Raw genomic sequence first — 18,340 nt, 5'->3', positions numbered from 1 at the left:
GTAACACAATTGATGTATGGAGTGAGCACTCTATGCTTACTTATTTCTCTATGGCAGCGGTTCTCAAACTTTTTTGGTGACGGAACCCTTTTGGAAAGCGAAATATTTGACGGAGACCCAAATTAAAAAAATCCGCTCGTCACTGTGGATCAGGTATATCTATAGAAGAACGTGTTTTTTTTCTTGTTATTACAAGTATTTTGAGATTTTTGAGGCTTTGCGGAGCCCTAGGGCTCCACGGAGCACACTTTGAGAATGGCTGCTCTATGGTATCAGTATCACTTAACAGGAAAAAAAAATCGAATTTAAACTGTCGTGAGACATACTAACATTAAATCATTTTACGGTTTAGACTCACTTGTTTTAGTCACTCCAAAGGAGACCTAGGCTCTCCGAAACATGTCGCGCGAGTGACTAAAACAAGTGAGTCTAAACCGTAAAATGATTTAAGGAAAAAAAATCTTGTAAGCTGCGGGCGCTGCGACCTAGCTATTTCCAGTTAGAGGGCCGGCCTATCGGCTAGAGCTAGGCAGGCAACGTAATCTGAATGAGCTCCGTCGGAGAAGGTGAAGTAGTGTAGATACGCAAACGAAATCATCAACTTATTGGATATAAGTGCCCGCGGCTTCGCCTGCGTGGAATTCGTCTGTGTCAGTAAGCGGCTAATTCACCCCTAATTTATCTCCCTCTCCCCTGGAGGCGGAACTTGAAGTAAAGTTGACAGATGGATACGCTAGACGCTAGAGGACTGTAATCCAGATAAAATATTTTACAATTAGCATTACCACTAAATAAAACTACACTCCAAAATCAATATTTTTTTGCCCTTATTCAAATTTTTGACGTGATTTAAACGACATAGAGTAGTAGGTGTATATCGAACGATACAGTACCAATTTTGTATTTTTACGTCCTTGACTGTACCTATCCAAATCATGTCCATGGCAAATATCATCCAAATCGGTACTCCAGTCAAATCAGTCTAAGCATGACGCCGGCGGCGCGCAGCGTCTGCCCCTACGACTTGTTGATGGTCATGGCGAAGCAGACGCTCACGGGAACCTGTAGGCGCTTGAAGCGGAACGGGAAGTTGCTCGGGATGAGGGGGATGCGCGGGATGAACACGGCTTCTCCGGCGCCACACTCCGTCAAAATCTGCGCCTACATATGTATTGCGTACGATGTCTCTGGGATCACAATCGAGACTCGCGCTGGCTTGCCGTTTCACCGACTACTACTACTACTACTACTAGTCTCTCACCGTGGTCTTTTTTCAGACTCCTGAGACCGTGCCCCTTGTAGCCTCAATGCGTTGCGAGACTTTCGCGAAATATTCGATTTTTTTCGGGAAGGCATGGTAACGCGTATAAGTCCAAAATCGTTTGATAATTACTCTGCAAACGACAGCTTTTTTTTTTAAGTACCCACCGTGGCCATTATTAAGAGGAAAGGGCACGGCCGCTTCTCCATACAAACGCTGTCTCCATTTTCCTGTATCATTATGAAAATATTTTAAGGTACATAATTTGATGTATATTTACCATAGCTAAATGCTACGTTTTCTACGTTTAACTTTTTTAGATTTTTTTAATTATTGTAAAAATTAGGAGCGAAAAACTTTTAATGCTTCTAACTTTTATAATAAGTAATTAAAAATTCCAAAAACACAAACGTACACGGGACATGACTGTGGTTGATACACAACTAATTGTGTCAAAATATTTTGAATAATGTTAATATCAAGAGAGGAAAATGAGGACTAACAGTTATACGAAAAGGTGATTTCGCGCGGGTCCTCCACTTCCGTCTTAGTGCTTAAAGGATGCGATACGTATGAATATGGATGCGATATAATTACGATTAGGTATTTGGCAGAATTAATCTTGGTGTTCCTAAGATGTATTTAAGAAGTGGAGATACCCAGATTTTTGATGTAGGGGGGTGGGGATGTTTAAGATTAGTTTCTAAGTCGTTAAGTATCATTTTCAACTAAATCAAAAGACGTATACGTAGATTTCATGTAAATCAGTTCAGGCGGTTATTGATTCCCCCTACAATATTACACCTTCCTTTTCAGTTTTAAGGTAATTTTTTTTGGATAAAAACTGCCCTATGTTCTTCTATGGGACTCTATACCAAATTTTATCTAAATCGGTTCAGCGGTTATTGAATCCCATACGAATTTCCACCTTCCTTTTCACCCCCTTAAGGGATTATGTTTGAGAGTAAAACTATCCTATGCTCTTCCCTAGGACTCAAACTATCTCTATACCAAATTTAGACTAAATTGGTTCAGCGGTTTAAGCGTGAAGAGGAATAAAAAAAAAGTAATATTTTTTCATATTTTTTGTGTTTTCACTCCGGAATGGTGTCATTTTGATATCATAAATGAATTCGGCATACCCGATTTATAGAAAAACGATACCTAACTTGGCCTAGTAGCTTAAATGATATAAAGTCTTTCACCACCTTGGGGAATGAATTGTTAAAAACGCTGAAAGTAATTTTCTTGCTTTTTAATATAATACCTTTTTTGCAGTTTCACCCAAGACAAACTTTCATCCCCTTTTCAACCCCCTGAGGCGTTAAATTGCCAAAAACGTCGAAATTACTTTTTTTGTAATCGTCTATTATACCTTTCTAAGAAGTTTCAAAGCATTGGTGATGGTTACCAAGAAGGATGGTAGTGTCAGGTTTTGCGGGGACAGTAGGAAGTTGAACAGCGTTACCATCAGGGATTAATATCCTCTCCCGCGCATCCAGGACATCCTTGACAACCTACGAGGTGCCAAATATCTAACTTCGCTGGATTTTAGGAGTGCCTTTTGGCAAATCCCTTTAGCTGATAAGGCCAGTTGTGAGAAAACCGCCTTTATCGTACCGCAAAGGGGTCTTTTTTATATTTTTATCCGAGATGCAGAGGCTCACTGACATGATTGTCGATTTCGAATATACCCCTGAGTCTGACGATTTTATCTTCGGTTATGTAGATGATTTGATCTTGGTGTCTCGTGATTTTGATAGTCGTATGCAGCTTATTCGTAAGGTTCGTGATAGGTTGAAGGAGGCTGGTCTTACGGTTAACTTAAATAAGTGCGAGTTTTGTAAGTCTGAATTGAAGTATCTCGGCTACATTGTCAACGAGCGTGGTCTCCAAACTGATCCGAAGAAATTAGAAGCTATTAGGGATTACCCTACCCCTTCTTCTGCCAAGTCTCTGCGTGCTTTCATTGGTATGTGTTCATATTATCGCCGTTTCGTGGATGGTTTTTCTTCGATTATTGCTCCTCTCACGGCACTTAACGGAAAGAGGAAGGGACGTGATCCCATCGATTGGAACAATAGCGCTGGTGAAGCTTTTTCTAAATTAAAGGATGCCTTGATGAACACTCCGTTGATGGCCTGTCCAGATTTTTCGAAACCTTTTATCCTTCAGGGTGACGCTAGCCAGGTTGGTTTAGGCGCGGTCTTGGCTCAAGAGATTGATGGCGTTGAACATCCAATTGCTTATTATTCCCGTTTATTTACTAAGGCTGAACGTGGATATGGGACAACCGAGCATGAGCTTCTCGCTGTTATTGATTCCATCAAGCATTTCCGTGGGTATCTCGATGGAATGAAGTTTAAGATCGTTACTGATCATATTGCTCTTAAATGGTTGATCACCCTTGATAATCCCACTGGACGTTTGGCTCGTTGGGCAACTTTTATTTCCTAATATAACTTTGAAGTGGAGCATAAGAAGGGTGTTCTTAATGTTGTTCCTGACGCCTTGTCTCGCGCTCAAGTTGGGCTTATCTCATTCGCGCGTGGCGTGGATCCTTCTGGAGATCCTTGGTACGAACGTATTTACCAGGAGGTTTAGGGCAATCCTCAAATGTTTACTGCATTTGCTCTTCGGGATGGTGTCTTAATGCGCAGGGTATGTACGAGGCGTCTCACCAATTGACCCTTCATCACTTAGATGTGACATGGTGGAAAGTCAAATGTTGTTTGGGATCCTAGACCAACCGACAAAGTTCAAACAAGAAAAATCACAATTAATCGACCTAACTAAAATCCAAGTTCAAGTTTCAACTATGTTAAGAGTCAAAGCCAAGGTCCAAATTCAAAGAAAGAAAATAAAAGTCGAAGTCTAAGTACTAATTTCAAATTCAAATTCGAGAACAAATTCAGTTTCGAAAAGAAATTCAAAACTCAAACCTCAACGTACAAAGGTTCAAGGTTCGCGATCAACAAATAATAATTTCTACGTCTGACTTACCTGTGAGTTTCCTAACGTCTACGGGCTCTAACTACAGGATTCAAATTACTATTAAGTAAAGTACTCGGGATATGTTATGGGAAAGTGAGTAAAAGTCGCAGTTTTTTTTTTTTTTAAACGTAAATAATTATATCAACCTGTATATCAATCCAGGCAATGAGAATTAAGTGTTGAACGTAGTAAAAAAAACGGGTCGTATTTACGAAGATGTACAGTTGGACAAAATGGTAAATGTCACTATGCACCGTAGGGAGACAGCGAGCTAAAACAAAAAAAGAACGAAGGTTATAAGAACCGCGACCGGTCTACGGTCACTGTCCTACAAATATCACAAAAAATAAATAATAATATTTAATTACAAATAAATAAATAAAACAGTTTTTTTACCTTATTTCGGGCGCCAATTTGCAGTAAAGCATTTGTAATGGATTCAAACATTCAACCCCCTCCCGTTATGGGACGAATTCTTGATAACGCTGAAATCACTTTTCCTGTATTATAATAATATGCCCATATACAAAGTTTCAAGTAACGCACTCGAAAAAAAAATTAATCTCCATACAAACTTTCAACCTCTTTTTCACCTCCTTAGGGGATGAATTTTCAAAAACGCTTAAATTAGTTTTCTTGTATTTCAATAATATATCTTTTTACGAAGTTTCAAATTGCTAGCTTAAAATAATTCTTGAACCCCATACAAACTATCATCCCTTTTTTAACCCCCTTAGGGGTAAAATTTCTCAAATTTTTATAGCCTATAACCTGGCCGTGGTTTTTTTCTACAGATTAGTAAAGTTTGCATCAAAATCCGTTCAGCCGTTTTAATTTGATGCGCGGTCAAATAAACAGACAAACGGATAAACAGACAAACAGGCAAAAATTCTAAAAACTGTTGGAACGTGTTCTGTTATCGATTTTAAGTATCCTCAGCCAATTTTGTGTGTGCCAAAAAACACACACACACACACACACACACTCGATTGTACAGACTTTCGACCCTCTTCCGCTTTATTATATGTATAGATAGCAATACTACTAATGCACTAATGCATACATGCAATGTCGGCATTAATCATGATCCTAAACTTCACGATTTTATGCGCATGATCGTAGGTAACATCTGGAATTCTGGACCGATACAAGTCTCAGACAAACTAAGGACAAGCTTGCATGTCAGCAAAATGTTCTCCGAATTAATGGATAGGCTGACACATGAACGTATCTACTCTTATCGATCATTTTCAATGTTGGGTTGCTATTCCCATGGCTATCTGCATCGCCTCGGGCCAACCAGTATAAGAGAGACCCCAAGATTCTTGGTAACTTTTCTAAATTGAATTAGGTACCCTAAAAGGGGGATTCTGTAAATTTTTACATCATGGAAGAGCATAATATTCATGACGGCCGGCCGTCAATTTTACAAAGTTATATACACCTGTAACAAGTCTAAAGCGGCAAAACTGACAAAACACCGCTCAAGCGCGGGTCAAATGCCGTTTTAATCCTGTAAATTTGTAAATCTTGTAGCATTATAAAATGGGGTACCTGATTGAAACTGGGCTTATGGGGAATTGGTTGACACTTTAGTCTTTCATACCTATAAACTTTATAACACAACGACATTCACTCCAATTTAATTGGTAGACCTTACGAGCCTGTCCTAAGGTGATGGTAATGAGAATAACAGGCCATAACATTGGTCAACCGCTTTCAAAATTTCAATCCCGTTTTCTATCACGATGTTCACGATAACCCTTCAAAATGATTGATGACGTCTGGCTATGTTGCTCGTTCGTGCAAGAGGATATTGTGGCTCGGACATGTTAGATACAATAGCCTTATTCGGATCTATAACCTATACATTTTGTAACTGGCGTCATGACAATTTAGGTAGGTACGATAAGAAAGGGGGTGATTTTAATAATGGTTTTCCCTTTTCCATTGGGCATAAAAAGATATACCGTAAAATGGGGTGAGTAGGTTTCGCGGGGAGAGTTGGGTTATGATGGGGAGAGAAGGTTTGAAAGGGGGGTGAGATGGGTTTTTAGGGCTACTGCTACAAAAATAATGTATTCCAATTTAAAATGGAGCTATAGTAATACTCATAATAAAAAAAATCGATCGAACAATCTTCCAAAATCACCTTTGTATGAAAACCCATATAACCCCAATTACGAGGGACTACGGGGTGAGGTGGTTTTTTCCGGTTATCCTCAAAGTTATGAAATGGAACTACCCAAAATAAAAACTAAAATACAAACGTCCGGAACACTTATTACATACACCAATCAGTTTGCATATGTAAAAATAAAATGTTATCGAGGTTTGAATGTCAGTTTTACTCCTACTCACCCCATTTTACGGTACTGAAGCAATTTTCTATAAACAGTAAATAAGCCTAAAATAAATGAAATAAATAAACAGCGCCGTTTACACCTGTTATTGACTAAACTAAAATGCCTTATTATTATTGGGATTGCCGCTATAGTAGTTCAACTACGAGGAGACCTAATAGAGCTATTAGACATTTATTATGGCTTTACTAAAAACCCTACATACCATATAGTTTATTTAACTATTCTCGCGAATCGCCAACCAGTGCCGATTAGCAAGATCTATTTTTAAAGATGACTAAGTTTTATCAGGTGTTTACTGTTTAAGATGTCATTTACAGATTCAGTTTATTTTGAAAATTATTTCACGATTATTTAGGATAACGTGTAGAAAACATGAATGAATGAATGAATTAATTTTTATTTGCTAGAGTAGAGACATGGTTATATACAACAATAAGTAGAGGTGCGCGCATATCTCGCCAACTATAACCACTATGTCGACTAATCATGTAAAATGTCAACAGAGTGGAGAAATAAATCTCTTCTTTGGGGTCATCCATTAATTACGTCACACGAAAGTAATGATTTTTTTACCCCTCCCCCTCCTTGTCACACCTGGTCAAATGAGGTTCCGCGATTTCGGGGTTGGTCCCATATAGTAAAAGTTGCTCAGTATAATCCCAAAACCTCCCTGGCAACGGGAATGCAGTTATTTTTTAGCCACCGTGTATACACCAATTAAATAGTCCTATAATCCTATTGCACTTTACACCAGTATAAGAAGACAAAAAATGAACAATGGATGTTAAGTATGCTATTGTTAGGTACTCATTCAACATTTCAGAATAACACGTAAGACGTCAGGATAACAATCAGGCTATGATGTCAATCACGTAACAAGTCATTGTATAAGAACTCATTCAGTATTTTGGAACGACATAATATGCATGGCCTTCGTCGATTAGATATGAGAAGGCCTTTGACAGTGTCAACGAGCATTGGGCCGTGTTTGACGCTCTTCACCGCTGTTCCATAGATGCGTGCTATGTTGATCTGCTTCGGGAGCTGTACCGCTCGGCAACGGCAACCATGCAAGTTCGTCTTCATAAGACAAGTAACCCGATTTCCATTAAAAGAGGCGTTCGACAAACGGCGGTACTAGAAGACGTCATAAAACCCTTGCATGGGACAGAACTGGTATTAACCACATTAACATCCATGGTGTTTTCTTGTCGCACTTAAGATTCGCCGACTATATTGGTTTGTTTGCCGAGTCCCTGGATGATCTCCAAAGCATGATTCAAGGACTATCCCGTATTTCTAATTTCCAAGATCACAGTTATGACGAACATCACTGGCAATTCGAATCTCACCATAACGTCAACGGTGGGAGTGTCAGCTGTACGCAAAAAAAACGCAAAGCGATGTACAGTTTAGCCGTTTAACACACGCCTACTCAAAACAAATTTATTGACCCGCAGTTCTAAAAAAAATTCCCTTAGGAGGGGAGTGCTGAGTAATTTTGTTTTGTATGGGAACCATTTTTTTTCTCAGAAACCTATCGTGAGTGGTATCATATGAAAGGGCTTTTAAAGGCGATTCTAAATATATACCACATCACTACAATTCAGCATTTGTTTTTTATTAAAACAAAAATATTTTTTAAAGCACCCAACAAAGCAATTTTGTTTTGCATGGGAGAGCTCTTGCTCTCGCTTTCGCTCAGAAAGGAAGAGCTTCGCTCTTTCTGCTCTGTAAGTGGAGTATGTGTACAAACGCAAGAGTTAGAAGCGGCAAAAGAGCAAGTAGACAGTTTTACCTGATAGATACGCCATCACCACAATGACCTTAGGTACTCCGATCCGATTACCTATTCCTACCTCGGGGTCATTACACAGATTTAGTGTACTTACGCATTTGTGTTTTCTGTACTCAAAAGTATTAAACACTGGTGATGCAATTTTGATACTCCCAAAAATCAGGAATATTCTATCGGGACTACTCGGGACTATGTAAGTCACAGAAATAAGCTCCAGTGTCCACAACTACACAACTTTTTTTTTTTCTTTGTAGATGTATGAGTTATATGACCCCTATAGGTAATTCACGCTTAGGGAGTGACATAATTTTCTAGAAAGTAAATAATTGCCTTGAAACAAACAGTCAGCCATCAGCGCAATGTTTACCTGCATCAGGCAGTATGAGTTAGTAGTAATCCAAATAAACAGCTACAATTTTACGCGTTAGTACGACGTAGTACGAAAGAGTATATCTACATTCAACACATTGACTTCCGAGGCCGCCTTATAAGTGTTCAAGTGAAAAAATCCAGAGCAAATTTTTCAGATCGCGTTGTAGACAGACAGTCACCACCGCTGACCGGTCGGGGCGGTCGGGCGACTGACCTTTTAAAGCTTGTGGCCTCAATATACAATTTAGCATGGTAAATATTGGTAAGTCTTCAGACTTAGACAAGGAAGTCTACCTAAAGTTATTTGCTGGACGCACTTGAGTAGTACGAACCGATAGCACAGGTTATATAATAGTTCCGATAGGTATTTTTTTATACCACAACGGTGGCAAACAAGCATGCGGCCACAAATTACCTTTTAAATATGTAAAAAGGGTTCCCTATTGTGTTGCAGAAAGTTTTTTGTTATATTTTTGTATTCTTTATTCTTTATTCTTTATTGTATTGCAGTCATGTTCATAATACATTAGGTGTTACAGTTTGAGGATGGTAGGTACATGACACCCTGTCAGGGCACTCAATTTTCTTAAGTCTAGGTAAAATTACATGCATCTCATACAAATAGCAATTAAATCTATATTTATAACTTTATATTTTATCGACGTTTATGCAACGTTAAATGTCAAGTTCGTTTAGAAAATTAGTAAAATAATAAAATAATGATGCTAAATATTAAATGTCCAGGTTAATTTATAAATAGATTTAAATAATGTGAAACAATATAGTTAATGTTAATTAACTATATGTCATTTTAGAAAATGCATAAATGTCAATAAATGTTTACAATAATATTTCAATAAAATTTAATTAATTCAATTTGGGTAAGTACATAGCATTATTTCAGTGTTTGGTCATTTAGAAATTCGTCTATTGTGTAATATGCTTTCTCTAGAAGAAGCTTTTTAAGCGTATTTTTAAACGGTTTATCATTCGGTTCCTGTTTTATACTGTCGGGTAGTTTATTTGTGATTCTAATACATTGATAATAAGGTCCCTTTCTGCACATAGCTAACTTGGTATTTGGTATGGCTAACTGATTCTTAGACCTACTATTAGTTTTACAGATTTCTCCTTTGGTTTTAAACAATTCCGAGTGGTTTCTAACAAAAAGTGCACACTCCAGTATATATATACACGGTAAGGTAAGTAGTCTATGTTTTACGAAATGAGGGCGACTGCTGTTTGGTATTCGTGTGTTTGTCAGAATACGGACGCATTTTTTCTGCATTATGAACAAATCATTGGCGTCAGTGCTTGGGTACCACAAGACCACACCATACCGGAGCCACGCGTACGCATATGCAAAATATGCGGTTAGCGCTGTTTCGAAATTTGTGTTTCTCTTTAGAATATTTAACGCATAGACAAACCGTGATAGTTTAGTTTTTACATTTTGAATATGACTTTTCCAGTTAACGCTAGTATCGATCGTTATCCCTAATAGTTTCAATTCACTAACTTCTTCAATAGACTGACCGTTTATTTCTAGTTTTATTTCCAAGGGTTGTTTCTGAGTTGGTCTAAATTGAATGATTTTAGTTTTTTTGAAATTTATCTGTAAATTATGGTCGGTAAGCCAATTTGTGACGCCTTCAAGAGTTTTCCGTATGCGGTCGGTACATTCCGTGCTATTTGTAGTATTTAAAAGTAGTGACACGTCGTCGGCGAACATAATACATGTTGTGTCTATTGTTTTTGGTAGGTCATTAATATATGCAATAAATAACAGACAAGAGATTACTGATCCTTGAGGGACAGAGCAAGTAGTTCGACGTATTTCCGATTTTACTGTTCTAATTTCGTTCGATTCTCTGTGGTAGTGTTCGATCTGCACTTGTTGGTATCGGTTTTGCAAGTACGACTTGATCCACTGATATGCTATACCCCTGATTCCCATAGCGTATAATTTATTTAGTAGGATGGGGTGGGATACCCTATCGTATGCCTTGGACATATCCAATAGTAGCCCTACTGCGTATTGTTTTTTGTCTATTAGATTTAAAGCTGATTGTATAAATGTGTACACTGCCAAAAACGTAGACCTTTTCTTTCTGAATCCGTATTGATTGGTGTCTAATAAATTATATTTTTCAAAAAAAGAATAAATACGATTTGACATTGTTTTTTCATATATTTTCGAGAGGGCCGGGAGCAAAGATATGGGTCTGTATTGACTTACATCATATTTATCGCCACCCGGTTTCAAAACTGGGTTTATTAGAGATATTTTAAGAGCGTCCGGAAATGTTCCTTCATCATAGGATTGGTTTATTAGCCAAGATATCGGAGTGCATAGTTCTGAAGCGCAAAGTTTAATTAATGCCGGCGGGATTTCGTCTGTGCCGTAGCTTTTTTTATTTTTCATATTTTTTATAATATTATATATTTCGCGAGTAGTAGTATGGTGTATAAATATGGAATTTAACGCGGATGTCATAGACGAGCGTGAGCGCTCGGGCAGCGGGTCGGGGCGCGCGGTTGGCATGGCCGAATTGGCCGATGCATTCGTCACTTGTGCCGCCGCCGCCGGTCGCGATGATGACTCACCCACAGCTGCGAAATGCTCATTGAATGTATCTGCTATTATCTTGGGCGATTCTAAAATATTACTCCCGTGTTTTAAAGTTATGTTTTGGTATAATTTTTTTATATTTCTGTTTGTAACGCGCTTTATGATAGTCCACATTGACTTGGTTTTATTTTTTGATTTTTCCATATACTTAACGTATGAGTTCTTTTTAGATTGGTATATACATTTTTTTAAGAGTTTTTCGTATTTTTTATAATATTTATTGATAATGTCGTTTTTAGATTTATTCATGAATATTTTAAGCAGTCGTTTATTTTTACATGATTTTTTTAAACCTTTAGTTAACCACGTGTTTGTATGTTTATGTCTAGATTGTAATTTTATTTTCTTTTGTGGTATATGTATATTTAAACATTCTTTTAATTTACCTATGAATTCGTTGTAATTTGTATTAGTATCATTATTTTTAGTTATTATTTTAGCCCACTCAATGTCGTTTAAAGAATTTTTGAAATTTAACATATTAGTTTCACTAAAAATTCTACCCCAGGTAAACCATTGATCTTGTTTGTTTTGTGATTGTGTCTTTGCGCTCTTACTTATAATTTCATACAATAATCCCTTATGATCCGATATGCCGTGGTCTTTTACATCGATATTATAGTTTGTCATGTTGGTAAATATTAAATCTATACAGGTACTTGAATTATTTACTTCTCGAGTTGGTTTATTTATTATTTGTCTAAGGTTATAGCACATCATAATATCTATTAATTTTTTTGAATACATGTTATTTATATTTACATTAATGTTGAAGTCGCCAGTTATAATGATATTTTTATTATGTTCACAACATTGAATTTTATTTAATAATTCATCAAGGCACTTAAAAAATTTGTCTATTTCGCGATCAGGCCTATAAATACAAACTAATATAATTTTTTCTTCAGGGATCTCTATTCCACAGCATTCCACAATATATTCTTGAGATAAGGCTGCGATGTCTGGCCGTTCTTTATACTTGATGTGTTTCTGTAGCAGAATTGCCACCCCGCCTCCTTGCCTGTGTTTACGATAGTAAGCCGCCGCGTAGTTGTATCCGCTAATTTGTATTAAATCTTTTTGAGATTCAGAAATCCATGTCTCGGACAGGCAAGCTGCATGTATATTGTTATTATTTATGAATAGATCTAATATATGGGATTTGTTTTTTATGCTTTGCATATTTTGGACGTATATAAAAAAATTATTCTCGAAAGGAATGGGGTTCTTCTTGGCTTATTAGGTTTTTTTCTGCCTGTTCAGATGTGTTATGTGAGCTAGCGCGGGTTGTTAGTGTTGTTACGTTTTCTTCCGTCGGTATCGTGTACTCGTATCCATTCACGTACACTTTGTCCTTCTTAATTAATGGGTGGAATCCTCTCTTTCTTGCATGTGCTGAAGTGTCTTTTAATAGTTTTCGTTGTCTTAATGCTGTCGCGTCCATGAACTCTGATACTGCTAGCCCGGTGTTTTTGAAAGCGTATTTATTGTCCAGTAGGTATCTTTTCATCCTCTTACTCAGTAATTCTATCCTTAGCGGCCTACGGTAGCCACGTTTGCCAATGCGATTTATTTTTTCGATAAATCCGTTTATGTCTGTGCCTAGTATGTCATAGAAAATATTACTAATACGTCCAATTATGTTGTATTCATTTTCGTCGGGGTATTCATTTAACCCATAGAGAACTATGCAGTTTCCGTGCTGGGCTTCTTCTGTGTTTGGCTGAATTTTTTCTGTAATTTTTTATTATTGCATAATGTTAGGTACTTGGTAGAAATGTCGTTTGGCAGAATTACCTTTCGCATACTTACTGTTTTTCGCATAATATTACTTTGCAGAATTTCTTTTTGCATAATATTATTTGGCAGACAACCCTAACCTAACCCACTTAGAAAATTCTGCCACATGAATATTATGCGAAATGACTATTATGGCAAGTATATAATTATGCGAAAGTATCATTCGACTAACAGTTTTCTGCGATACGTGTTATGCGAAGTGTATTTCTGACAAATAATATTCTGCCAGATGAGGGGAACCCGTAAAAAAACCACCTTTTATCGCCACTTGCACCATCCCACTAAACCCAGAATCTCGCACTCGCAGCGCCATCTGCACTGACCTAGGGCAATAATATTATCGATGTTTATTTGATTAATTCTATCACTAATTATCATATCTATACGACATGTTACTTTATTAAAATAATAAAAATAATGTATTCATATTATTAAACCTTTGTTAAAAAGATGATAAATAACTATTTACATTAATTGTATGAAACTAAATTACGACTACTTATAAAATAAATCAACTAAACCTACCTAAAAAAAACCTTATAACAAACCCTGATGGCCTCTTGGCAAGGTGCCCATCACGCCGTCAGCATTCCCGCGCTGTATCGCGATAGCAAGCCTTTGCGCGAGAAAGCTGCCCGCGCGAGGGTTTCCCGCCTGCATTGCCTCCCTCAACCGCTTTCCGAGCTCCTTGTGGAGCCCGCCGCGTGCACCCATGCCCCATGGACCGAGTGTCTCGACACCAAAAGCTACGAATTCGTAGTTGGTGCCACGACAGCCATATTTATTTGCTTGCGGGCGTCGGCCGCCGCCACGGCATTTCTGCTGGTTGATGAAATGTAAGTGTAAGGCCTGAGTGGACGCTCGAAGCGGAGCGTTCGGCGGGGCGTGCAGCGTGGCGTCGGGCTCACAAGTGATTTGAGCAGCGTGCACTAAGGCCGCTCCTATACGTTTGTATTTGTTTAACATGCACGCTACACGCCCCGCCCCGCTCCACGCTGAACTCGAGCGTCCACTCAGGCCTTACACTAAGACGCTGCCAGCGTATCGGCGCAGGTAGCGTCCCACACCAGTGCACGCCGTGCACGGCCCATCCTCCAGGGGGTCAACGACATCCCGTCGGGGCGCTTGCCATCGTCCCGCGCGATCTGGGGTTCCAGAGCACCGGGGACGTCGGCGCTGACGAGCGCCCTTCTCACGATGTCGTTGAGTGGCTGGATAGGCGGCCGGCGCCCGAAGCCCTAGGCGCCTAGGCAATCAACGACGGCCCCACAAGAGGCGCAGCTGTGGTCCACACAAACATCAGCCCCAACTCGGAGACCGCCATGGCTATTCGTAGGGTCCCTGGAGCGATGAATGTACCCGTATTTGGTGATGGGTATGCATAAAGCCAGTGTACAGACTCAGGTCGGGAGACAGAAAGGAGCCTTGCACGGTCCTTACCCGAGGACGTGTGGATTATAGCCTTCAGGACAGCGTCGGAAGCTATATGTTGTCCCAAGATCTTTGCCCCTTAGGCCTAGATGGTACATTTAGGTTGAGCCCAGCTTTCCAGGCACTCTTGGCCTCCTCCATTTTTTACCTGCGAGATCAGACGTGCTATGGATTGAGGACAAGAATGCCGACAGAGCAACACTTGATATTTTGCGGGTTCCTAAAAACCACCAAACCTAATAGGCAAAGAAGCTTGTGTCCATGTCTGTTCACAGAAATGGACATTCAAAATCGATTCAAGCTGCGACTTAAGGAGACTATCAATATCTAATGTATTCATTTGTTACTGCTAAGTCGGTGCAAACTTAGTGTGGTCGGATTATAAGTAATAACATGTAATAATATCATGATGATTTAAAGTTGGGAAAAAATAAAACATCGTAATATTAATTTAGTTATTTATTTTAAAAAACTATGTTTTAATATTGGAAACCCACGTCATCACGCAATCATAATGCTTAATAGACATTCCAATACTTCTACTTCAACTCTATGAAAATTAACAATAAGTGGAAAATATTTTCCTTAAATGTAACAGAATTCTATGTTACATGTGCTCTTATTCTTACAATACTAATGAGCTATTGTCTAAGAATTCCCAATCCCCGTAATTACTAATTATTACGATTAAAAGTCGTTGTTATAAACGAGTAGAATATTCTTCACGAAACGATTCTAAACAAGAATATTCTCTAAATACTAACAGGGAGGGCGTCTACCCACTCTTAGCTTAAATTGACCTTTCACAATTGAAATATTTTCAGTCATACAAGTTAGCAGTAAAAATGTAAAAATAGACTAAATCATTGTGCAAAGTAGCCCAAATAAACCATCAATAAACAGTTACTGCGCACGTGAAATATATTGATACTCGTATCTGCAGATTACGATAAATCCCTAAATAAGCGTAATGAATTTATATTAGTCCTAATTAGAAAAAAGATCAAACTTATAATAAAACAATATTACTGATAAAGTCGAAAAAATACTCTTTGTCTGATAATAACAGGTAATAGTATCTATGTTGTTTTTCTGTGGACCCGAGTCATTATTTCAAGTTTGAACAACAGCCACTAAAAGTGACGCAATTGTTCGAAGTTGTAACACCTTATTACATAGGAATCTTAGGTCTGCAAGCATGCAAGTTACATTAAATATACTAGAAAAACATAAAATAAAGTACCTAACTTAGCAAAGGGATATATCTATTAACTTAAGAATAACGAACACAAAAATATTAATGTAGATCGAATTGACTTCAACACTTTTCATCGGATTGGATTCAATTTCTTCAGTCTTATTAATGCGCATTGGAAGATGACATTACATACACGGGCTTGTCATACATTCCATGTACATTTGTACGAATCGCGCTAATCTTTGACGATCAAGCGTTATTTGAGGCAAAATTCAATTTCTTAAGAGTAATTTTAAACGGAATAACTTCTATTAAAAATCGATCTTAAAAGGCTAGAGTTTGCTCAACGTCCACACTTTCAGAAACGAACGACACCACAGTTTTTCACTAAGCGCGCTTAGAGTGCATTCAGCAGAGAAAAATGAGCTCTCGGCACCGAAGTTACTAAGCATATACCGCACTCTTTTTGCTGTATACCTAGGCGCGATATTGTTTCTTTATTGATCCAAGGTTTTTCACTACCGTGGACTGCATACTGCCGGGGCTCGGGCCCTGGTAATGCTGGTATGGTTTAAGTAGCGGCGGCCGCGACGGCCGGCCCGTGCGTGCGCCTACAGTTGTGCCTCGGAGGGGTTCTGCCACAGGTTGGACGGCAGCGTGTCGTAGTGCGACGGCACGGTCACCAACGCGTCGATGGAAGTCCGTGTGATTGAGCAGTTCTGAAATGATGAACATGAATATGACTAATTTGCATAGTAACACGCTATTCTTGGTTATTATAGGCAGCATAGGTATGTGCCAAGCTATGCAGTATTCGTTTTATTATAGTTTACCAAGCGTTGTGGCCATGCAGACATTCCTAAGCTAATTTTATCAGTAAAGCAAACGCTTGCTCAAAGGAAAGCCTTGTGCAAACTGGAAGCTAATCTACCGGGAAACGTTAACGATACCAATATTTGTTATCTAGAAATTCAATATTTACCAGATTACCACCACTCTTACGAGATTGCAATAGAAAAGTACTGCTTAATCCATCTAAATATTGCATTTACCTTTGGCTGTTGGCGTTGGGTGTCCACGCACTCGATGGGTAGCTTGATGGTCTCCACTTTGTATTTGTAGCCGTGTGAAGTCAGCTTCACGATGGTATGAAGCGGCACGTTCATGTACGGGAGCTCGTCTGAAAGAAAAGATTCATTATTGACTATGCCTCACTACCCGCTTTGGTCCAAAATGGGGTACCTATAGAAATAGATCAATACCTCTCATGCATGAGAGGTAGCCTATAGGCCCGTATGTATAATATTGAATAACAAATTGGTTTGCCCTTATTTTATCAATGCCTTTTTGAAGTGGGTAATCCTTATTAGAAGGCCAAAAAAGAAAATAAATTTGTAGTCAAAAAAAATTGAAAGAAAAATAAATGAAAGGAATGTTCAAACTGTTTGACAGAGTAAATATATGCATTCAGCATGCATGCAGTTATGCATTCCTTCTATATCTGCACTGAACTCTGATAAAGACGTCCCCAATTCCGACATAAAGGTATTGTTTGCTTATCAACCGTCTGTCATATTTCCTGTCGATTGTCCACAATTGTTCGGGTTCGGACATGATCTCTCTTGTAAACAATGTTATCTATTTTCGGTCTAATATAATTGCTTTAAGAATCATTGTGTCACACGACAAGCTAAATTGCGGCTAGTCGTGTAGATCCATGCATTGCAGTCACGTGATTGTCTTAAGAACATTCAGAACATTTTTTAAGGCATGATTCATTGCCAAGCGTAGAAACAAAAACTTCATCTGTTGCTTATATCTGTTGTGGTACATTCACATTTACTCACCGAGCTTGGCATCGAGGAAATATCCCAGCATGCACCGAAGCACAGCCTGGTGGCCCACCACGATGACATTATGCTCGTCTTCCAGCGCCGACAGCACGGGTCTCAGTCGCGTCATGATGTCGATGTAGGACTCGCCCCACGGGTAGCGATAGCGCAGCTTGTCTTGGTCGCGCCAGGCAAACTCCTGCGGGAAGCGCTCCTGCATCTCCTCGTATGTCAGCCCTTCGCAGATGCCCTGGAGACAAATATAGACAAAGTTAGTGCGGTGCGAAAAATGCCGGTTCGTAATTTTTATAGTGCAGGAGAAAGTGTTGAGAAATACCTATTTGGTGGTTGGTACAGACGAATAGTAGTCTGTTTATACACGGTGGTAAAAAAATAAGTGCATTCCCGTTGCCAGGGAGGTTTCGGGATTATACTGAGCAACTTTTACTATGGCACCAACAACGAATTAGCGAAAAAAAATTTGGCTGTTTCATACATTTTGACTGGTCCTTTTTCTATAGGAGGGTACATTTTTTTTCGCGATTTCGTGGTTGGGCCCATAGTAAAAGTTGCTCAGTATAATTCTAAAACCTCCCTGGCAACGGGAATGCACTTATTTTTTAGCCACACTGTATAATCTGTAAAGCTATTTACGT

The 18,340-nt window shown here is 38.7% G+C and overlaps 1 protein-coding gene across 1 annotated transcript in view; it reads right to left on the bottom strand.

The window, feature by feature from the left end:
• Positions 1-16,108: 16,108 nt before the first annotated feature.
• LOC134746788 (6-phosphofructo-2-kinase/fructose-2,6-bisphosphatase-like) overlaps positions 16,109-18,340 on the bottom strand; it is a 31,149-nt gene continuing 28,917 nt past the window's right edge. Inside the window, exons 7-9 of the mRNA XM_063681331.1 lie at positions 17,700-17,934; positions 16,905-17,032; positions 16,109-16,571 (exon numbers count right to left, since the gene is read on the bottom strand). Of these exons, the coding sequence (XP_063537401.1) occupies positions 16,464-16,571; positions 16,905-17,032; positions 17,700-17,934 (471 nt within the window). The 3' untranslated portion in view covers positions 16,109-16,463. The remainder of the gene's footprint in view (positions 16,572-16,904; positions 17,033-17,699; positions 17,935-18,340) is intronic.

The sequence above is a fragment of the Cydia strobilella genome, chromosome 13, assembly GCF_947568885.1.
Source record: "Cydia strobilella chromosome 13, ilCydStro3.1, whole genome shotgun sequence".
In the NCBI taxonomy this organism is placed as follows: domain Eukaryota; kingdom Metazoa; phylum Arthropoda; class Insecta; order Lepidoptera; family Tortricidae; genus Cydia; species Cydia strobilella.
This window is presented reverse-complemented; position numbering and strand designations above follow the sequence as displayed.